We start from the raw sequence: 23052 nt of genomic DNA on the forward strand, positions 1-23052 counted from the left end.
GAGTCTGCCTGCAATGTGGGAGCCCGAGGTTGGATCCCTGGGTCGGGAAGATCCCCTGGAGAAGGAAATGGCTACTCACTCCAGCATTCTTATCTGGAGAATTACATGGACAGAGGAGCCTGGCGGGCTACAGCCCATGGGGTCGCAGAGTCAGACACGACTGAGCGACTAACACTTCGACTTTTTAAAATGTACAGTTTGCTCAGTTTTTTCTTGTTTCACACCATCCTAGAAAGTTTCATTAAAAAAATTTTTTTTTATTTCTGTAAATAGAGAATTCCCTAGCAGTCCAGTGTTAAGGACTCGGGGATTTCTGTTGCCTGGATTCGATCCCTAATCCAAGAACTAAGATCCCACAATCTACACCTCCTGGCCAAGGGGGTAAGAAAATCATCCCTGTAAATAAAATGTATTAGCGTTTGACCATTCCATAGAGTTTTTTAGTATGGATGCTGCAAAGAGAGTTCATGCCTGAGACGTTAAAAAGTCCGCTACATTTCAGGAGTCACTTCCAGGAGTGAGACTGTAGTTAATTTTTGAAGAAATGTTGGAATTCGCTGTCTTTCCCGGGTTTTCTTTTCTCAGCAGGCTGTTTTACTCAGTTCACAATCTTAGCACGTATCTTAGCACCCAACACACAGGGCATCCTAGGAAAGCGCCCTGGCACCTCCCACCTAAGGAGGGTACGAATCACAAGCTTCTACAAGTTGATGGACGGGTCGACACTGCGCCCAGCTCCGCCGTGATCACCACTGGACACTGGCGATTGGTTGCGCTTGAAAGGCGCGGAACCAATGGGAGTGGCGGTCTGGGAGAGTTGGTGGAGCGCGCGGGAAAGGGACCAATATAAACTGTGGCGGGAGATTCGTATTCTGGGCCTTGTCCCGTGAAACATCTTCGGCTGGAGAGTCAGTTGCTCTCCTCTCGAGTTCGAACATGGTGCGGACTAAAGCAGACAGTGTGCCTGGCAGGTACAGAAAAGGTGAGGCAGTCGGGCACAATAGTGGAGGGCAGATGGTTCTCTGGGCAGCTCCGCTATGGGCAGGAGAAGAGGGGGCCTCCCCTCCTGTCTGCCAAACTGGTCCAGCCCGCCAGGAAGCAGCAGCCTGATCCCTTTAACCAGGAGGAAGAAGCGGCGGGGACAGGAGAGGGTTGCCTGCTGTTCTGGATCGCGGGGCTCTCCTCTCCAATCCTTTCCAATAGGCTGGGTCGGAGAGTGTGGTGAGAACGTGGCTCCCAGCCTCTTCGTGCCCCCTTCTGAATGCCCCCTTTCCCTCTCTCCGCAGTGGTGGCTTCTCGAGCCCCCAGGAAGGTGCTTGGTTCCTCGACTTCCGCTAATTCCACGCCGCTTTCCTCAAGGAAAGGTAAAAACGCCCTTGCAAGCTCCTACATGAACCCTCTCAAAAGGAGATCAGGCCAGGCACCACTGATCCCCATACCCACTGCGGAGTTTCTTTTCTTGAGATCCTCACCTCCCCCAGAATTTCTTTCTTCCTTGCCTTTTGATGTAATGAGCGAGCCTTGGTCTCTTTGGCGGGTAGAGATGGAGCGGTCGCACGGTCTTCAAAAATTTCAAGCCTTGGGTTAGGGACGGACACACTTTCTCTTCAAACCTGTTTTTCTTTTCTGCCTTAGCGTTGTTATTTTTCTTAATATTTACAACTGGACTTTTTCTTGTATGAGGCTACTTAAGCACCTGTTTACTAGAATTGAGAGGTTAGTGACAATGCTAATCACGTTTTTGTTTTCATTTCTGCATATTGTTCTTTGTCTTTCCTATTACCTTCCTTTCTTCCCTTTTTAAGTTTGGTGTGTGTGTGTGTGTTCCAACCTGTGTGTGTGTGTGTGTGTGTGTTCCAACCTGTGTGTGTGTGTGTGTGTGTGTTCCAACCTGTGTGTGTGTGTGTGTGTGTGTGTGTGTGTGTGTGTGTGTTCCAACCTTGCAGCTTCTGATTCTGTTTTTGGGACATTAGGAGGGAAACCTGGGCCAGGGAAAGAGCTTCACATTATTCCTTCTGTGCTAGGAAAGGTTGAGAAAATACACTGCCATCTGGTGTCTCTCATTCCTTTTAGAAGGAAGTTGAGCAGTTTGGAAGATTATTTCTGCAAGCTCTAGTTAAGAACATACAGGAAAAAGTGTGTCAAACTTTAGTATGACAGTACATAAGACTAACTGAATAGCTCTGTTTGTGGACAAAATATGAAAAATATTTTCTAGTTGTAAACATCTTGTTAATGCTATTTTTCTAGGGTAAAGAATACATATAATAATGTTCTGCATTGTTATATTAATGTATAATATACTATTGACTGAATACAACTTTATCATGTCATATTTTATTTATTTATTTATTTATTTATTTATATTTTTAAATATGGAATGCTTCACGAATTTGCGTGTCATCCTTGCGCAGGGGCCATGCTAATCTACTCTGTATCGTTCCAATTTTAGTATACGTGCTGCCGAAGTGAGCACTATCATGTCATATTTTATTTTTTTATTTATTTTTATTTTTTAAAAAAATCTTTAATTCTTACATGCGTTCCCAAACATGAACCCTCCTCCCACCTCCCTCCCCATAACATCTCTCTGGGTCATCCCCATGCACCATGTCATATTTTAAAATTCACCTTAAAGATAGATGTACCACCATTTAATATCCTTTAGATTTGATGTTAAAGAATTGTTTCCCTTTAAGAAATGGAGATTATATTCTTAATTTTTATTTAGTTCTGTTTTATTTTATAGTTGAAAATAAGTATGCAGGAGGGAATCCAGTTTGTGTGCGCCCAACTCCCAAGTGGCAAAAAGGAATTGGAGAATTCTTCAGGCTGTCCCCTAAAGATTCAGAAAAAGAGAATAGAATTCCTGAGGAGGCAGGAAGCAGTGGCTTGGGAAAAGCAAAGAGAAAGTAAGTTTTCATATTCTGAAGTATGAAGAAATATTCTTGAAAATAAAAGACAACTAAATATTGAGTAACTTTAAATTTTCTCTTTGAGCAGATAAGAAAATACAAACCAGAAGTTTTTTAAACTATGCTAACCTCTTATTATGTCATCCCCAAATTTCAAGCATCAATGAAAGGTATTATTTTTACTCATTTACTCAAAGAGGATCAGTTCCCATTCAGATGACAAGTGCTACTTTATTAACCATGAACTTCTGGTCTTTATTCTCTCTCTCTCTCTCTCTCTCTCTCTCTCTCTCTCTCTCTCTCTCTTTTTTTTTCTATTTTCTATAGTCCTTTTTATTTTCAAAAAGTAATTTCCATGTTGGTTTACCTTGATTTCCATTAACCCCACCTTTCAAAAAACTATTAGTCCAGGTTCCATAGGAAATATATAACTAATGTGGAGAAGTTGGAAAATACAGAAATCCCCATCACTTAGAAACAACCAGGACTAACACCATGGTATATTTTCTTTACAACTTCTCTGTAAATACATAAAGATACTTAAAAACAAAACAAGATGGGGATAAAACTGCACACATACAGAGTTCATTGTGTAAAGTTTTTAAGAAGATACTTAAATCATGCTTTCAAGCTTTTTTTTTTTTTGCATGGCTCTTTTCAGTTTATTGCATGAAGGAGTTACACTAGTCCAGGTTAAAAGAAGACCCCAAATGGTTATATTATACAAGCTGTGAAGTTTTTAAACTCGTGAAAAGGGACAGAAGGGAAATTCTACTCATTGAAAGGAAATCCTCAGTTAAGCTTCAGTGAGCCAAAAACTCTTAAAACCCATGAACCTTCAGCTGGTGGTCCTTAGCCAGTCCAATCTCTACCAGGAACTGGCATATGTTCTTGCGCTGGTCACCCTGTATCTGAATTACTTCTCCATATTTTGGATGCTCAATTACAGTACCAATGCAGGCAAATTTCTTCTTCAATGCCTTCATTGGTTTCTTTTTATCATAATCATCAGCAATCCCTTAGACAGTAGTAAGGGTCTTCCTGCCGTTTCTCTGTTGAATTATTATATGGATATAATCCTCAGTGTCCGCAGGAAGCAGATCATCACCCTTACTTACGTCAGCAAAGGGGTCGAAAAAGAAGAGGTTCTGGAAAGCAGACATGATTCCTTTTCCTCGGTGGAAACGGCCTGTGGGAGGCAGCGGCGGGAGAAGGCGGGCAGGGGGTACCAAGCCTTGGGAAGTGAGGAGCCTCGAGCGGGAGGCTGCTGAGTCCTCGGTGGTGGCTCAGTGACTGGGGCTGCTTTCAAGCTTTTAATGTCAGGAAAATGTTCATGATAAATGTTGAACAAAACTGGATTCAAAAGTACAATCATTATTGCATAAAAGACATGTATATAAACACACCAAATCTCTGTACAAAATATACCAAATATCATGAGTGATGTCACTGGGTAAAAACCTCTCCTCACACTCAGTGCTACCAATTTTCAACAACAAACATATTTTAAGAATCTGGGGGGGAAATACTTTTAGGAGGAAAAAACAAGGGAAACCTGCTTTTTAAATAGATTTATGAGAAATAGTGCAGACTCTCTAAAGAGTGTTGAAGTTTTCATTTCAAAAATAAATTGACTGGAGGTGGGCATGGTGAGTGTGGGTGGTATGACATCACTGCCATTATGAAGCCTTCTGATTTAAGACCCTGCTAGATAACCTCCCAGCACCAGCCAGCAAGCCTTGGGCACCAAGCAGCAAGCCGGCCCAAGGTAGAGTGATCAACATGGACAAGTGGGCGGTGGCCGGGCTCACACTGGGGCTGCTGCTTCTGGTACTGCTCCTACCCAAGCAAGTTTATTCATCCGTTCCTTTAACCAGCACAGAAGGTCCTCCAGTCCAAACCACAGCGGTGAGCTGTGCCTTGCGGTCAACAGCTAGTCTCCTTGTTGTCTTGCTTGCCGTTCTACATCTCTACCATTAAGAGACTTGGCCAAGAAACATCTAGGTTTACCAACCCATATTCTAAAGCCCAGTCCGTATGGCATCTAGAAATTCTGTGTCAGGAAGAAAATAAGAAAGTCTTCATCAAATCCACTAATTCCACCCCTTATTTTATTAAGGCAGAAAATGTTGAGAGTCTCAGATTGGATTAGTTTAAAGAGCATCTGAAGAATTTGAGCAGATAATGACAGCCAATATTAAATCTCCTGGAGTTTCATTATAAGAATGGAGACAATATCAGGAATTAATGATGTGATTAAATGGAACAAGAGACATGGACACTTCAAACTACCTTGCATCTAGATAAGAATAATTGCATCTTCATCTAGAGAAAAAGGATGAGCTATGGAATGGAGATTCAGTTTTCATTTTGGTTCAAGAAATCTAGAAGGCAAACAAGTAGGTGATGCAAAAAGCTTCGGTGATTCTGTTTATGATGTACACTGGAAGGAATCAGCAGTTATTAAATCCTCTGTGTATTGTTTCAGCAGTCCTGGTTTAATGCTGATATACTCTCCATAAGGTTTTACATTGTTTTCATTGTTCTCTTGGGAACTTAACTCTTTTCCTCTGGGCTTTTGAATTTGACTTTGCATTTGGATTTCTGTAATAACTGAGATGTTCCAAGGCAATAATGGGTTGGAATATACTACAAATCCAAACATAGGTAATCCCTACATATGTATTTAAAAGTCAAATTACAGTTATTTCCTGTCAAACATTCCCATCCAACAATAGTGCCAGATTAGTTTAGCTAATTCTGATCTCTTAATTTGATTCCAAAGATTAGAAGTACATTGACTTCAAACAATCTTAAAATATTGCTTTTTATTTCTGCATGTACTGAATAATTTTTAAAACCTAAAAACTGATGTTTTGAAGGCGTGTTTGATAAATTTGGAAATTAAGAGGCAAATATATGAAGGAGGTAAAAAATAATGTGTATTAGGTAGTTGGGAAGTGAAGACTGGAAACTTGTCTGCATTAAATTCATAACTGTTTTGTGCTTTCTGTAAATATACATTTATATATTAAACTTGAATAAGAATAGCTACACGTGGAACACTTTTTACATCAGTCATTATTTTTAGATGATTCTAAACCTAAGTGGACTTGATTCTGGAAAGTAAAACTTTGAAACTGCCTTGATGTATAGAAATCTATTTAGAAGTAGAAATCATTGGTTACATGTTCATACAATGATGCTTAAATGATAAGTATTTAATACTTATAGTACTCTAAATAAATTTTAAACAATATTTGTCATTTTTAGAAATCTAAACAGGAACAACCAGACCTAACATCCATCTCAAGTTATGTGAGATCCATGTGTGTGAATGAACACACTCTTGCTTCATATCTGAACACTGTACACCTATTTTGGATTGTACATTGTGTTTGGATTTGATTTGCATTGAACACAGCTAGATAAAAGTAAATGGTTAAAGAGAAGTTAAAAAAAGGAATTAACATATAAAATGATATTTTTGCATCTAAAATTTTAAGACAATATTGTTCATAAGATCATTTAGTAAATTATTATTGAGTGCTTACTATCCAACTGATGAGATATTTAAAAGGAATGTCAAATTCTGGAGCAGTAGCTGAACTTTATACTTTGTTGCTATATCACTATTATCATTTCTGTTAAAACAAAATCAACAAGCAAGAGGATACATTTTTGGACAGAGTATTTTTTAACAGACTTATTATCATGATCCTAAAAGTCTCTTTTAGGATCTTCTCATTTACTGGCACCATTCTTCCGTATTCTTTCTCATTCTAATATGAACAAACTAATAGTCAATATTCAAGAATATTCAACAATCCTCTTGAATTATTTGTGCCTTCAATAAAGGGCTTCCCTGATGGCTCAGAGGTTAAAGCGTCTGCCCGCAATGCGGCAGACCCGGGTTTGATCCCCGGGTTCAATCCCTGGGTCGGGAAGATCCCCTGGAGAAGGAAATGGCAACCCACTCCAGTATTCTTGCCTGGAGAATTCCATGGATGGAGGAGCCTGGCGGGCTACAGTCTATGGGGTCACAAAGAGTCAGACACGACTGAGAGACTTCACTTCACTTCACTTAAATTAAAGAAACAAAATATTTGGCAATATAGCCAAATATGGCTGTACCATTGATCATTATAACAATAAAACCTATATTGCAGGTTTCTTATCATATAGTGAAAGATTACACATATAGTCTCATAAAGAACTTTGATCCATAGTATAATAAAATCTGTGACATAAAACTAGGCCTCTTTCTTAGATTTGTTATTGTTTGAGAGTTGCATTTATCCCTTTATAGTAAATCAATAGATTGACTTTTTTCTCCCAGTTTTACTGAGATGTAATTGACAAACAGCACTATGTAAGTTTAAGGTGTACAGTCTAGTGATTTGACTTACCTACATCATGAAATGATTACCACAATAGGTTTAGTGAACATCTATCTCATATTGATGCATTGAAGAAATAGAAAAATTTTTTTCCTTATGATAGGAACTCTTTCAATAGTTTATTATTGATTATAAATAGAAAACTATCAGTATATCAGAAGGACTTCTATTATAATCTCCCTAGTTCTTTATCTGGAATATAGCTACTCTTACGGCTTTATTATTCTCACAAAGGCAGAGTAAATTTCCCTGTTGCATGGGGAGAATCTGAATCAAGAAAAACTGTCTTCTTAAAACCTTAAATCAGGTCTTTGAAGAAAAGAATTTTGGATTACAATAGTGTTCATTTGTTAACTTCATTTAATTTCCAGGAAAATACAGTGAAGACCTCTTGGTAATGTAATAGTGGATGAGTCAATGGTAATGTTACACCAAGTCAGAATATCCTTGTTTTAGCTTTCTTCTTTCACCTTCTAGCTCCATGTCTAGATCTAATTTGAAAACTGGCTGTTTTAGGATAGATCTCACAAATCTTTACCAGCTCTAAAAAATTCTGATTTAAAAATTTTGATTGACTTTTTCTCTATAAAAATTATACTGAGTACCAGAGGACTTTGGGATAGTGTAAGTTGTTTTTCAGAAGCTATGTTTACCATATGCCAACAATACAATTTGGGCATTTTCTAATTAGATAATACATTCATAAATTCCAAAGGACATACAATCAAATATGACAACTTGCTGTTGTCTCTGTTCAAGTGGAATGGTTGAATTTTTTTGCTTTCTATTATTAACGGAGTTCTTGCTGAAGGATTATACTGCTTCATCAACCTACTTAACACGTTGAAAGAAGATGGTATAGAAATAGAGATTCCCTCTTAAATAAAAATGGCAACATATTCTAAAGAGGAAACTGACTTGGCAAATTAAGAGGCAAAATAGATTATTAAAAATTTTTGTCACTTTAGTATTTGGAATTTGTAGGGATTTGTCAGTTTATGGGAGTTTAATTTTCTCTCATTTCTAGTCACTTGACCAGATCCACTGCACTATTAATGTTCTTGATCTATGAAAGTTTTTAAAAACTATTCATGTTTTCATGTTTTATTTTTAAAACATTTGACTTGGGTGACTACCGAAGTTCTCTTTTCTTTCCACAGAGCATGCCCTTTGCCACCTGATCACACAGATGATGAAAAAGAATAGAACTTTCTTATTCACCCTTGACTGATGTCTCCTGTTTACTCTGGTATTCTAGGATGTAAATTTGCATAAATGTATTTGTTCCAATTAGTTTTGTTGAGTAGGCATTTAATTTAAAAAATTAGGCTTTTTTACATTTAGTTATTCAAAAGCAAGTAGTTATGATACTGGAAAATCTGTAAGAGTAATTACGGTTAACACAGTATTTGGTTTCCTTTACCTATTATTAAACTTTATCTTGCTAAAATTATTACATGGTATTCTAATTATGAATCTGCTGTATTTGAGATTTGCTTAGATTTTTGTACTGTTGCCATTTTATTGGCATTTGATTATTGGAATGATGCCATATTTTTCTTCCTTTTATTTGCTTTAAAAAAGCAGAGGTAGATTTTTGCACATTTAAAAAGTAATGTTAATTAAACTGAACCTATACCCTTTTTAAGAAAGGGGGCCAAAGAGGCAATGTTGCAAAAATCTGGATGGCTGTCTACCTTCTCCTTAGAAAAATTTACAGGCAGTTTGGTCCTAAGGTTTAAAGGATTAATAAAGCTTCTGAAAACAACAGCAAAAATATAAAATTTTTTTATATTGGAATAGTGGAATTCCATAGTGGAATTCCATATTGGAACCAGACAGGAAAATTCCATAGACTACTTTAAAAGAGAGGAATTTCCCTAGAATATACCTTTGGTTTAGTGTCATAAAATATTACCCTTTGGGCCTATGCTTTTAAAGTTGGAAATCAATAAAACATGAAAGACAGATCATGCCATAAACTCAGAACTGTCTAAAGTCCTTAGAGCTACTATCATGCTTTTCAAGATAACCAGGGGTATAGTCGAAGTGGGTATAGTAGTACTTAGTGACTGATATTTTTCTTCGTCATCAGGCTTTTTGCTCACTGACTTCCTGTTATCAAAGTTAGCCATATTTAACAGACATTCTTTTCTGAAGTTTGTTTTCAATAAATGAATACTTATTTTCATAAAATTATCCATGTGTGTGCTTTCTAAGATTTTATCCTACTAGGTATTTCTATTTTATTCCTTCCAAATGCAAATCATTGTACAGGCCTGATTTTATGAACTTCCAAAATAAGTCCTGATGACTATAGATTATATTTTTTGCTTAGATATTAAACATACTGTTACTGAATTGGGACCAGAGTTTTATCCTAAGTTCTTCCTTGATAATTAGGCTTTCGATGGATTTGAAACCTGATTTGCTATTTTTCATTGATGGAGAGAGGAACTTGATGGAAAATGTGTCTAATGAAGTCTAATTTTGATATGTAATTGTTTCCCAAAAAATTTGACCTAAAGAAACTGCTACTGCTGCTAAGTCACTTCAATCGTGTCCGACTCTGTGCGACCCCATAGACTGCAGCCTACCAGGCTCTTCCATCCATGGGGTTTTCCAGGCAAGAGTACTGGAGTGGGTTGCAGTCTTTTCAAATACAATCCTTTCAAAATATACAATTGTTAGTGATGTCTAACTATATTAAGGAGGGCATGGCAACCCACCCCAGTATTCTTGCTTGGAAAATCCCATGGACAAAGGAGCCTGGTGGGTTACAGTCCATAGGGTCGCAAAGAGTTGGACACAAGTGACTTAGCAACAAAGCGATTTTATTAGGCAGACTTCCCAGGTGGTGCAGTGGTAATGAATCCAGCTGCCAACGAGGAGATGGAAGAGACGTGGGTTCGATCCCTGGCAAGAGATGCAGGTTTGATCCCTGGGTCAGGAATATCTGCTGGAGTAGGAAATATCAACCCACTCCAGCATTCTTGCCTGGAAAATTCCACAGACAGGGGAGTCTGGCAGGCTACAGTCCATAAGATCATAAAGAGTTGAACATGATTGAGCATACAGCACATACATACAACTTTATTAGAGGTCTCCTGTCATCTGTTTCCTTGTCAAAGCTTTTTTAAAATGTAGATTGTCAGTTTAGCCCCTTCTAAACATAAATATGATCATGATGGTGTGATCACTCAGCTAGAGCCAGACATCCTGGAATGCGATGTCAAGTGGGCCTTAGGAAGCATTACTACAAACAAAGCTAGTAGAGGTAATGGAATTCCAGCTGAGCTATTTCAAATCCTAAAAGATGGTACTGTGAAAGTGCTGCTCTCCATATGCCAGCAAATTTGGAAACCTCAGCAGTGGCCACAGGACTGGAAAAGATCCATTTCATTCCAATCCCAAAGAAAGTCAATGCCAAGTAATGTTAAAACTACTGCACAATTGCAGTCATCTCATACACTAGCAAAGTAATACTCAAAATTCTCCAAGCTAGGGTTCAGCAGTACGTGAATGAAGAACTTCCAGATGTTTCAGCTGGATTAAGATAAAGGCAGAGGAACCAGAGATCAAATTGCCAACATCCGTTGGATCATAGAAAAAGCAAAAGAATTCCAGACAAATGTCTACTTCTGCTTAATTACGCTAAAGCCTTTGTGTGGATCGGAACAAACTGGAAAATGCTTAAAGAGATGGAAATAGCAGACCACTTTACTTGCCTCCTGAGAAATCTGTATGCAGGTCAAGAGGTAACAATTAGAACTGGACATGGAACACCAGACTGGTTCAAAATTGGGAAAGGAGTATGTCAAGGCTGCATGTATTGTCACCCTGCTTATTTAACTCATATGCAGAGCACATCATGCAAAATGCCGGGCTGGATAAAGCATAAGCTAGAAACAAGATTGTCGGGAGAAATATCAATAACCTCAGATATGCAGATGACACCACCCTTATGGGAGAAAGTGAAGAGGAATTGAAGAACCTCTTGATGAAGGTGAAAGAGGAGAGTGAAAAAGCTGGCTTAAAACTCAACATTCAAAAAATGAAGGTCATGGCATCCAATCCCATCACTTTGTGGCAAATAGATGGGGAAGCAGTGGAAACAGTGAGAGACTATTTTCCTGGGCTTCATCATCACTGCAGATGGTGACTGCAGCCATGAAATTAAAAGACACTTGTTCCTTGGAAGGAAAGCTATGACCAACCTAGACAGTATATTAAAAAGCAGAGACATTACTTTGAATTGATATTTTTGAACTGTGGTGTTGGAGAAGATTCTTGAGAGTCCCTTGGACTGCAAGGAGATCAATCCTGAATATTTTTTGGAAGGACTTAGGCTGAAGCTGAAGCTCCAATATTTTGGCCATCTGATGTGAAGAACTGACTCATTGGAAAAGACCCTGATGCTGGGAAAGATTGAAGGCAGGAGGAGAAGGGGACGACAGAGGATGAGATGGGTGGATGGTATCACCATCCAATGGACATGCTAACTCAATGGACATGAGCTTGAGCAAGCTCTGGGAGTTGGTGATGGACAGGGAAGTCTGGCGCGCTGCATTCCACAGGGTTGCAAAGAGTAGGACACGACTAAGCAACTGAACTGACTGAAACATAAGTACAGGCTCCCTATTTTATGTTGAAACTGAATCAAAAAATGAAATGTATATATTTTAAAAAGTAAGTTTTGATTTTGTACCCATCTTCACAAAGTTTAATCTGGCTTTTCTTTTTGAATGGATTATTCAAATAATTAGTGTTAAACTCCTGAGCAAACAATGACTAAAGCTACTGTTATGGAATTTTTGAATGCTAATGGAATTTTTGAGGTTCATACAAATTTTATGTTTACATAGTTTCAAAAGGCAGATAATACTATAGTGAAAATTATAGTCTGCTCAGGTTTATTTATGAGATGACAAATACCATTTTTTTAAAAAAGCAGAAAAATAAAGCCTAAACTAACTGAACTTTTCCCATATTATATATACACTGCTTCCAAATCTCATTGTATTTCGAATTCTTCAAGCTAACTCACTTTTGGAAAAATTGAAGATTCAGCTGGGTCTTAGTCCACCTAACATTGTTACAATGGTTCCTTTTACCTTTGAGGATAGCCTGTGGAGGTGGGAAACGTTTTCACTGAATTCCCCAAAACTGGGGGGAGCATTAGAAGCTGTCTTATTCAACTCAAGCCGCCTACAGCTTTTCAGTAGATGGACTATTTTATTAGCTGGCAGTGCTAATTGAAAATGCTATGAGTTAAAAATTTGATTTTTGGACTTTCCTGGTGGTACAGTGGATAAGAATTCACCTGCCAATGCAGGGGACAAGGGTTCAATCCCTGGTCTGGGAAGATTCCACATGCCTGAGAGTAACTAAGCCCATAACTACTGAGCCCGCTTGCTGCAACTACTGAAACCTGTGCACTGGAAGCCTGTGCTAGGCAACAAAAGCCACCATAATGAGAAGCCCATGCACCACAACGAAGAGTAGCCCCCGAATGCCAGCACAACCAAAATAAATTTTTTAATTTTTTTTCTTAACTCCCCTCTTGTTCTTGGTTCTGTCCTTGAAATAACAAAACAAGTTTCTCCTTTCCAAACCAACCTTCTAGTATTTAATAATAGTTGTTATATCTTTAGCCTTCTCTTCCTAAGTCTAAACATTATATTGCTTATGGCACATGAATCCTAAGTGAGTTTCTGTAAGCCCCTTGTGCAGGGGGCCATGCCTTGTATGTTGTATATTGCTTAGGCAGATAAACAGTAAAGCTAGCTTTTTCTTCTGATACCAAGTATTCATTAATTTTGGTATCTTTATGTTTGTCTATTTTGTCTTTTGTATTTGGAGATGCCAATGGAAGTCTAAGAATATTTGAATATTTAAATATCAATCATTGATCAACAGTATTGGGTTTCTAAAAATAAACATTAGAGAACCTAATTTTTTCTTAAATGATTACAAAGGACAATTTAAAAAATGACAAAAAGCTTTGAAGAGATTGAGAAAAAGGCTAGAGGTATCCTGTATTGATCTGAAGGATGAAGGTACAGTATTGACCTTGAAGGCTGTTTGAGATCTATCCTAGATTTGAGAGCACTGTCTTAATTATGGTTCATATTAAGAATATGGCTTCCTGGGGACTTACCTGGTGGTCCAGGGGTTAAGACCCTGCATTTCCATTACAGAGGTTGTGGGTTCATCCTTGGTCAGGGAAGTAAGATCCCACATGCTGCATGGCATGACCAAAAAAAGTAAATAAAGTTTAAAAAATAAAAAGTTGATATGGGTAATAGTTTTTTTTTTTTAGTTTTTATTTTTAAATTTTAATATCTTTAATTCTTACATGCGTTCCCAAACATGAACCCCCTCCCACCTCCCTCCCCATGGGTAATAGTTTTTAAAAAAAGATTATGGAGTTCTGTGATACTGCTCACAAAATCCTGAAAGTGTAGTTAAGCTCACATAGCTAATTTTAGGTGTGGATTGTGCTATATACTTATTTATTTGAATTTTAAAATATTTATCAGTATTTAGGTGGATTTTCATACAATAAAATGCATATGTTTTCAGTGTACAAGTTCATAAATGTATACACCTATGCTATACATCATTAGAGGTCTCCAAGTAATGAGTGTATTGAAAATGATGGAATTAAATAAGTCAAGTGATCATTTAGGAATCAAGCCAGGTATTCATACACCTACACAAAACTAACTGAATAATTTTTTAAAATTGTAAGAAGAGAGGATGTAAATGCTGCTGTATGTCATATTTCTTCAGAGAACAGGAAAAATGAATGATGCATAGGAATTTGCAGTTTTATATTGGCTTAAACTACCAACTAGGAGAAGGCAATGGCACCCCATTCCAGTACTCTTGCCTGGAAAATCCCATGGACGGAGGAGCCTGGTGGGCTGCAGTCCATGGGGTCGCTAAGAGTCGGACATGACTGAGCGACTTCCTTTCACTTTTCACTTTCATGCACTGGAGAAGGAAATGGCAACCCACTCCAGTGTTCTTGCCTGGAGAATCCCAGGGATAAGGGAGCCTGGTGGGCTGCCATCTATGGGGTCACACAAAGTCGGACACAATTGAAGCGACTTAACAAACTACTAACTATTACCCAATAAAACATTTATTTCTATAGAACAAATTTACTATATTTATGTTATTAATATTTAAAGACATCTAAGTCCAGCATAGTTTCATTTTAGATAAGTTGTTGCTCATTGGGCTTATTGTTTACTTTTCTAATTAAAAATTTTAAAATACTTAACCTGTTGGCAATTGAAATACCAAGCTCTATTTTGCTAATTATAGCCAGTGTATTTTTAAAGAACAATTAATTGTCCTTTAAGTCTGACTAGATGTACTCAGATTCTATTTGCATTTTGTTTGTGTATACTCACACATGTATCCATGTCCAGGGCAAGGGTTGAAATGTTTTAGACTTATTTAACAATGTACTACTGACATTTGAACCTGAAGTTATTTCCTTCAGGTTTTGCTAAATAGACTCTCACTGGTGAACTAATTTAACACTGTCTCACATGTACAAGAAACTACAGATCTGCTGTTTCTTTAAAGTTACCAAAGCTCATTCCCTCTGCCCTGGCTAGGTGGACAATTGTTCAATATTGGTGACTAAGGCTATCATAACCAGTAAAATTATTATGCCCAAATTATTATGACCAATAGCCAGTAGTTGCAAAGACATTCACTGCCATGGACTAGAGCAGGGGTCCCCAACCTCTGGGATCTAATGCCTGATGATCTGAGGTGGAAGTGATGTAATAATAGCAGAAATAAAGTGCATAATAAATACAATGTGCTTGAATCATCCTAAAACCATTCCCCCCAACCCAGGTCAGTGGAAAAATTGTCTTTCATGAAATTGGTCCCCGGCGCCAAAAAGCCTGGGGACTGTTGGACTAGAGAACAAATTGAGGAACTACTATTAAGCTTTATTGTGATTCACACAGTCAAAGGCTTTGGCATAGTCAATAAAGCAGATATAGATGTTTTTCTGGAACTCTCTTCCTTTTTCCATTATCCAGCAATAAACTGGAAAATTCTGAAAGAGATGGGAATAACAGACCATCTGACCTGCCTCTTGAGAAACCTGTATGCAGGTCAGGAAGCACGGTTAGAACTGGACAAGGAACAACAGACTGGTTCCAAATAGGAAAAGGAGTACGTCAAGGCTGTACATTGTCACCCTGCTTATTTAACTTATATGCAGAGTATATCAGGAGAAACGCTGGGCTGGAAGAAGCACAAGCTGGAATCAAGATTGCTGGGAGAAATATCAATAACCTCAGATATGCAGATGACACCACCCTTATGGCAGAAAGTGAAGAGGAGCTAAAAAGCCTCTTGATGAAAGTGAAAGAGGACAGTGAAAAAGTTGGCTTAAAGCTCAACATTCAGAAAACGAAGATCATGGCATCCTGTCCCATCACTTCATGGGAAATAGATGGGGAAACAGTGGAAACAGTGGCAGACTTTTATTTTGGGGGGCTCCAAAATCACTGCAGATGGTGACTACAGCCATGAAATTAAAAGACGCTTACTCCTTGGAAGGAAAGTTATGACCAACCTAGATAGCATATTGAAAAGCAGAGACATTACTTTGCCAACAAAGGTCCATCTAGTCAAGGCTATGGTTTTTCCTGTGGTCACGTATGGATGTGAGTTGGACTGTGAAGAAAACTGAGCACTGAAGAATTGATGCTTTTGAACTGTGGTGTTGGAAAAGACTCTTGAGAGTCCCTTGGACTGCAAGGAGATCCAACCAGTCCATTCTGAAGGAGATCAGTCCTGGGTGTTCATTGGAAGGACTGATGTTGAAGCTGAAACTCCAATACTTTGGTCACCTCATGCGAAGAGCTGACTCATTGGAAAAGACCCTGATGCTGGGAGGGATTGGGGGCAGGAGGAGAAGGGGACGACAGAGGATGAGATGGCTGGATGGCATCACTGACTCGATGGACATGAGTTTGAGTGAACTCTGGGAGTTGGTGATGGACAGGGAGGCCTGGCGTGCTGCAATTCATGGGGTCGCAAAGAGTCGGACACGACCAAGCGACTGAACTGAACTGTTTAGCTTTACTGCTTTTGATCAGATCTGTTCAAGACAGGAAAGTCAAGCCAAAATGTACACTCATTTTTCTCTGAATGTCCAATTACACTTCTCTGAATATTTAACTGCCATAAACATATAGGTCATTTTTCTAAAAAGAGAATTAATTATGTAGATGGCTTTTGCTCCAAGAAGTGGTTTTCCCAATATATTTCAAACTCAGGTCACTTCAGCACAAGGCTATATGAGATCTCTTATTAACTCTTCTTGTCCACAGTACAGGAATGAAAGTTTACTCTGAGTAGATTAAATGTCTTCCTCCTTCCCAAATCTGATTGACGGCTTCCTTTGGCCTCATTGTTTGTTTTTTTTTTTTTTAAGAATTATTTCCAGAGCATACACAAGCAAGTGTCATACTTACAAAAGAGAAGATGGGTGAAACTTTCTCACCATTGGGTTTCAAGGGCTTGTCACATGAGAACGAAGTGCATGAAAAAGGTTTTATAACGGAAGAGATTTAAAAGCCCAGTTGAAACATATCTGAAAATCCACAAGAGGGAGATGCTTGCTAAACCGCCAGAAAGTAACTCCCTGGAGGGACCTGAGAGAGCCTTAGGAGGAGTCAATAGGTCCGCCCGGGATTCAGGGAGGGAGGAACAAGGAGTAAATAGTGTCTGGGGGGCTCGTAAGGGAAGTACAAGCGAAGGGAAAAGCAGAATTGGCTTCGTGACTTTGGCAGCGGCTGGTGCTCAGTCCAACACCAGCAGCAGAAGGTAAGAGCGTGTTACCCAAGAGGAGCATACATTCCCAGTTACCTCCTGATGGTCCCAGAAGTAATGGGGGCGGTTGTCTTTGAAGGCGCTTCCGCTTAGCAACCCCACGCGGTTGCTAAGGAGGGGCGATGGCGGGGATGACCCGGAAGTGGTGTTGTCCCTGTCTCACTGCCGGCTTTAAGTTTGTCCTATTGGGAGGGCCAGGGTGCTCTGCGCCGGGCCGAGGGTGGGGCCAGCGCTAGAGGTTCCGGATCGGCTTCAGCCGCCCCTCGGCTCCTCGCCTTACCCCTCCCCTCCCGCACCTCTCCTCCCTCCCTTTCCTGGGAAAGAGAGAAGCCAACGCTGCGGGTGGGTAGAGAAGCACTCTGCGCCTCCGGGAGGGGACTGCGCCCGCCCCATCTGAGTCCCGAAGCACGGCCAGACCAGGTACTCGCTCCGTCTTCGACGGGGTCCAGGAGGCTGGAGCCTGAGAGTGTGTGTGTGTATCTGGGGGCTTGTGGGGGGCCCCCTTTTCCCAATCGCGGAGAAGAGCGCGGGGATACTGGGTGGGGCGGAGGCCGGCGTGTGTGACTGTAGAGGGTTGCGGAGGTGGAATGGAAGGGTTGGGGGGTCACGGTTGACGAAGAGTTTCGGGCGGTCCGGTCGAGGTTGCCGAGGAGGCGCTCCCTCGTATACTGAAGACTTCGGCCGATGTGGACCGGGAGTTTGCCACCTGGAGGGTTATCTCTGAAAGAGGGGGGCATCCTCTGGGTCCAAAAGGAGAGCCCGGACCCTGGCGAGCTAGATGGGGCAATCTCATACTTCCATTGCCCGACTCCTCTGCCCACCTCGCTGGGATAGAGCCCGGCTTCTAGGGTTGTGGGGGTTGTGAGTCGGCTGGGCACCGCGGGGAGCCGCCCTTGGCAGAGCTAGGGCAGTAGAGTGGGTAAGGAGACCTCCCTCCTCACAACTTCCGTGCGCTTCCCCCACTTCTTCCTTTACTGCTCTCTAGCCCCAGTGTCTTTACAGGAGCGGTCCCTCACTGCCCAAGTGGTGCAGGCATCACAGAGTAAAAGAAAGAGGGTGGAACTGGGTTTGTTTCCCATAAATGATGCTTCGAATGTTTGAGAAGTGCCAGATTGATATAGTCAACCAAGTCTCCTAGATCAGTATTAAGTCTGGTGTGAATTTTAGAAAAGTGCAATCCTGAAAAGCACCAACCTATAATCTAGTCTGGCATATCCTTGTTTGGTAGGTATGCGTGTTTATAACAGATAGACTTGGGGGACCTTCAAAACATAGAGGTCTAAGCGAGACATGTTGAGGCAAGCCTTTGCCAACATCTTTCTTACCTGCCAGTGAGCTTGCCCTAGTTTAAATGAAGCAGAAAGATCCTCTTCATTTATATTTCAATCAGAGACTGAATTGTAGGTTCTGTGTGGTTATAGATGTCTCAGAATAGATACGTGAACGTTCAAAGAGAGAGGGAGACAAGGTTCCCTGCTTTTGAGCCTATCTCTTAATCTTTTAAGGAGATAATTGTGGTCAAGTGGAAATATTGGCTTTGAGGTTAGGCAAATCTGGGATTGAACCAGGACTGCCTCTGGATAGTTGTTGACCTTGGGTTAAGTCATGGAACCTACCAGAGATTCAATTTCTTCATAAGTAGCATGAGTTAGAATTCTAATCAGTTTTATATAAAGGGGATTTAATGTATTTAAATAACAGCTTTAAATGGAAGCACCTTCCAATTGAAAGATGAATTATGAGTAATCTTACACAGTCAAGGCAGCCCAGTTTTGTGGAATGAGCTTTGAGATAGGAGCAGAACTCGATAATGTTCCAAATCATGTATACACAGCAGGACTTTCATTAGCTTCTAGATATTGATCATAAGTAGAGTGAAACTCAGTTGTTAGTAGTTTCTTAAAACTCTGAAAAATAAAGCAGAATGTGTGCATTAACTGAAATGACCAAGAATGTTTCAGAGGTTTTTTTTTCAGATTTGTGATGTGTATAGTATAGATTGATAAGGAAAACATTGTAAAGTTTATAATGTATATAAATCTTAATTAACACCATATATCTCTGGAGAGAATTAAAATTGGGGCATAAAATAGAAAGTAGCTGTAATTTTAAGAATAAAATCAACACAAGTAGCCATGACTCATCTTGGAGTTAAACTGTTAGCAAAACTTAGATTTTTTATATGTGTAATATATGTAAAATAAGTGAAATGGAATGAATTTCTGCCCTTAAGTCTTTTGTGATGATTATGTAGAAATATATCTCAGAAATATGAAATCTTTATGTTAATTGTTTTGTAGATTTTAAAACGATACAGTTAATTTGTAACCTGTTGTATGTCAGATTTTCAGCTCATGTAGTTAGTAATTTTGGGGGTGGGGGAGGTTATGCAGTGGCCTACAGGTGTCGGACTCTTTGTGACCTCATGGACAGTAGCTCTCCAGACTCTGTTGTCCATGGGATTCTCCAGGCAAGAATACTGAAGTTGTTTGCCATTTCCTCCTCCAGAGGTCTTCCCCACCCAGGGATTGAACTACATGTCTCCTGCGTTAGCAGGCAGCTTCTTAACGACTAAGCCACCTGGGAAGCCCTTAGTTCCCGGACCAGGGATCAAACTTCTATCCCTGCAGTAAAGCACAAAGTCCTAACTATGGGATCACCAGGAAATTCCTGGTAATTTAAAATTTTTAAATGTACTTTATACTCAACAGATAAATAACTTGCTTTGATAATTGTGTGTGTGTGAAAAGCGGTTACAAAATGTGTAATTCAGTATTACTTTTTAGAGAAGTTTATAGGTTTTCCATAATTTTGAGAGAATTTTCAAATATATTTCTTCTTTGTGTTTTTCTTAAACAAAGTTGAATTTTTTTTTTTAAATAAAACTGTCCGGCTATGTTGCATACTTTCATTGAGATACAAATACTGTTTTAAATTTTATTCATCACTGCAGCTACGTAATAGGCACCCAGTAGATATTGGTCAAATTGATAACTGAATGGATATATTTTAAATTATTGATAAGATAGTTATACTATTTTTTAAAGAATTGAAATTATGTTTTTACTATCGTCGTAGACTTTTTGTAAGGTTATTCAACTTTCTAAATGGCTTTTCTGAGATTGTAAAGTCTTTACTATATATCTAAACATTTAACGGTTTTCCTGGATCATTATTTTTCAGCATCTTTTGAATCTTAAAGTTGAGGCCGTATTATCTTGCTTTGGTAAAGCCATGAGAAGCTCTCATTTTTTCTCTATCTTCTCATAAAACTTAAATAATTTATTTTGGCATAAAACATAAGATACTAGCTGTAAAAAGATATATCAGAAATGTGGGCAGTAATAGAGACTGTTACATATGATACTTTTCTCAATGACCTTTTCCACTTAAACAACGTATGTGGCCATTCCACGAATGTTTGCAGTTGTCAGTTATGGAATTTGCTTGTCAGGAAATCTAAAAATGACTAAACCTTCCTTTAACGTCTGTCTCTTGGATGATCTCAGAAAGCCTTAGGAAAGATTGGGAAGGTTTATATAGCATACTAGAATATATACTGAACAAAGTACAGTTAACTTTATTGGTGTTGCCAAACCAGAGGTCAATTACTGTGGAAATGTTTCAGAAATGCCAGGCAGTGCTTTACTCAAACCAAATGAGTATTCTTCCAGAGCTTGTTTCTATTTTAGAGCTTATTTCTTTTTGGAGCTATGATTTGGTCTCTAGTAAGGATAAATAATCATCGTATCCAGAAAAAAAAGGCTGATATCATAGACAGACTTTATTCTCACCAGTCTTGATAGAAACTGCTTCAGTGGCCTCAGATAAATGAAAGTAGGTTTTCAGGAAAGAACTTTAGAATTTGTGGAAGGATAGTTTTTCTCTATTTAACATCTAACTTGTCTCTACTCATTTCTGCCTGATATAGAAGCTGGGAAGAAAAAAAAAAGAATGAATTTACTTCAAAATTAGCATTTTATGTTTTGTAGGTTATTTGGAGAGCTAAATTGGATTTTGACATTATTGAGATTGTGTTCAAGATGGACTCAGGGAAAAAAAATTTAAAGAGATGCCATCTGTTTCAGATTCCTATTCCCTCACCCCTTCATATTTTGTAGCTTTGAATTCATCAGATTTTTTTTTTTTTTTCAAAAATCAAACCCCTCAGTAGATTTAGGTTATATAATTCCAGTTGTATCAGTGAACATGTAGCTAAAAGAATTTGCATTTTATATTGAGTTACACAGAAAGTTAAAAGTAATTGTTATTTCAAACTATCTGAACATTATATACCTTCATGCATCTTTGTTATCATTTGCTTAATAAATCATTCTTGTCATTACTGCTTGCCGCTTATGGGTGGAAGCTGCTAAAAAAAGTGGATTATGGAGATATATAATAAATCCTTTTTTCCTTCTGTTACAACTGGAAGAGAAGCTTCTTCTGGAAGAAGATTTTTTAAATTTACTGATGAATCCACTTAAACTTATTCTTTCTTTCTTTTCTATCTTTTGGCCTCACCTCATGACATGTAGGATCTCTTTTTTCCCTGACCAGGGATCGAATCCAAGCCCCCTGCATTGGAAGCACGGAGTCTTAGCCACTGGATTACCAGGGACATCCCTAAATTTATTCTTTTAATAGTGAGTTTTGCCTTGTTTCAGAGAAGGCAATGGCACCCCGCTCCAGTACTCTTGCCTGGAAAATCCCATGGACGGAGGAGCCTGGTGGGCTGCAGTCCATGGGATCGCAAAGAGTCAGACATGACTGAGCGACTTCCCTTTCACTTTTCACTTTCATGCGTTGGAGAAGGAAATGGCAACCCACGCCAGTGTTCTTGCCTGGAGAATCCCAGGGACCGGAGAGCCCGGTGCGCTGCCATCTATGGGGTCGCACAGAGTCGGACACGACTGAAGCGACTTAGCAGCAGCAGCAGCAGCAGCCTTTTTGTTTAGTTGCTGAGTTGTGTCCAACTCTGCGACACCATGGATTGTAGCCTGCCAGGCTCCTCTGTCTGTAGGATTTCCCAGACAAGAATATTGGAGTGGGTTGCCATTTCCTTCTCTAAGGGCTCTTCTTGAACCAGGGATTAATCACGCCTCCTGTGTCTTCTGCATTGGCAGGCGAATTCTATACTGCTGGGCCACCTGGGAAGCCCATAGGGATGTCAAATGTTTTATTAAAATATTTTCTATTCTAACATGTTAATGTGGTAGTTTTTAAAAAAGACTTTATTTATTTTTGGCCGCACAGCGTGGGAGATCTTAGTTCCTCTACCAGGGATTGAACCCACACCCCCTGCAGTAGAAGGTTGGAATCTTAACCGCTGGACCACTGGGGAAGTCCCAAAACTTTATTTTTTAGAGCAGTTTTAGGTTCACAGGAAAGCTGAGAGGAAGGTACAGAGATTTCCTATCTACTCTGTGTTCCCATACATGCCTAGCCTCCCCCATTATTGATATTCTCTACCCAAGTAGTACATTTGTTATAATTATGAACCTACATTGATAGCTATCTCCCAAAGTCCATAGTTTAATTTAGGATTGATTCTTTGTACTGTACATACTATGGGTTTGGAAACATGTGTAGTAACATTTATCCATTGTAATAATATACAGAGTATTTTCAATGCCTAAAAATACTTTGTGCTCTGCCAATTTATCCCTCCCACCACCCTAATTCTTGGGTAGTTTTTTCTTTTTTGGAAATAAAATGAATGAAATAATTCCTGGGGGTGGTTTTGAAATGAGATTTTTCTAACATTTTGAGATGTAATTGTTCAGTCTCGAGTTTCCATTTCAGAAAGGTTGATGCTGGGTCATTAGGTGTTAATTGACAGGTGCTGTAATTCTTTGAGA

The 23052-nt window shown here is 39.2% G+C and overlaps 2 protein-coding genes, 1 non-coding gene and 1 pseudogene across 13 annotated transcripts in view; 2 read left to right on the top strand and 2 right to left on the bottom strand.

Moving 5' to 3' along the window:
* Positions 1–874: 874 nt before the first annotated feature.
* Positions 875–9511, top strand: PCLAF (PCNA clamp associated factor). Of its 5 annotated transcripts, XR_006060377.2 has the most exons (5): positions 875–982; positions 1287–1364; positions 2750–2912; positions 3004–3085; positions 8476–8608. XR_006060377.2 is itself a non-coding variant. In XM_060417789.1 (4 exons), exons 1-4 carry the CDS (start codon positions 937–939, stop codon positions 3005–3007), a joined length of 291 nt encoding a protein of 96 aa, XP_060273772.1. In that variant the 5' UTR covers positions 875–936; the 3' UTR covers positions 3008–9511. The 5 variants fall into 5 exon arrangements, 4 of the variants coding, with proteins under 4 accessions (XP_060273772.1, XP_004010583.1, XP_027827553.1 ...); XM_060417789.1 differs by having other exon boundaries at positions 3004–9511; XM_004010534.6 differs by lacking the exon at positions 3004–3085 and having other exon boundaries at positions 8476–9511.
* LOC114115978 (U6 spliceosomal RNA) lies at positions 2370–2476 on the bottom strand. Its single transcript, XR_003590078.2, has one exon. It is a non-coding gene; the product is annotated as a U6 spliceosomal RNA (small nuclear RNA).
* On the bottom strand, positions 3548–17302 carry LOC114115608 (eukaryotic translation initiation factor 1-like; annotated as a pseudogene).
* A 205-nt stretch (positions 17303–17507) lies between these two features.
* CSNK1G1 (casein kinase 1 gamma 1) overlaps positions 17508–23052 on the top strand; it is a 153018-nt gene continuing 147473 nt past the window's right edge. For all 7 annotated transcript variants that reach the window (XM_004010535.6, XM_012181371.5, XM_042252332.2 and 4 more), the window contains exon 1: positions 17508–17611. The gene's annotated coding sequence lies outside the window, so the exon portion shown is untranslated. The remainder of the gene's footprint in view (positions 17612–23052) is intronic.

The sequence above is a fragment of the Ovis aries genome, chromosome 7 (assembly GCF_016772045.2).
Source record: "Ovis aries strain OAR_USU_Benz2616 breed Rambouillet chromosome 7, ARS-UI_Ramb_v3.0, whole genome shotgun sequence".
Lineage (NCBI taxonomy): Eukaryota > Metazoa > Chordata > Mammalia > Artiodactyla > Bovidae > Ovis > Ovis aries.

What these genes read in the sequence shown, in the direction of transcription:
- PCLAF (XM_060417788.1), top strand. Translation starts at nt 937, where the DNA reads ATGGTGCGGACTAAAGCAGACAGTGTGCCTGGCAGGTACAGAAAAG. An exon ending in GCCTGGCAGGTACAGAAAAG is followed by an intron (nt 983 to 1,286) that starts GTGAGGCAGTCG and finishes CTCTCTCCGCAG; the next exon opens with TGGTGGCTTCTCGAGCCCCC.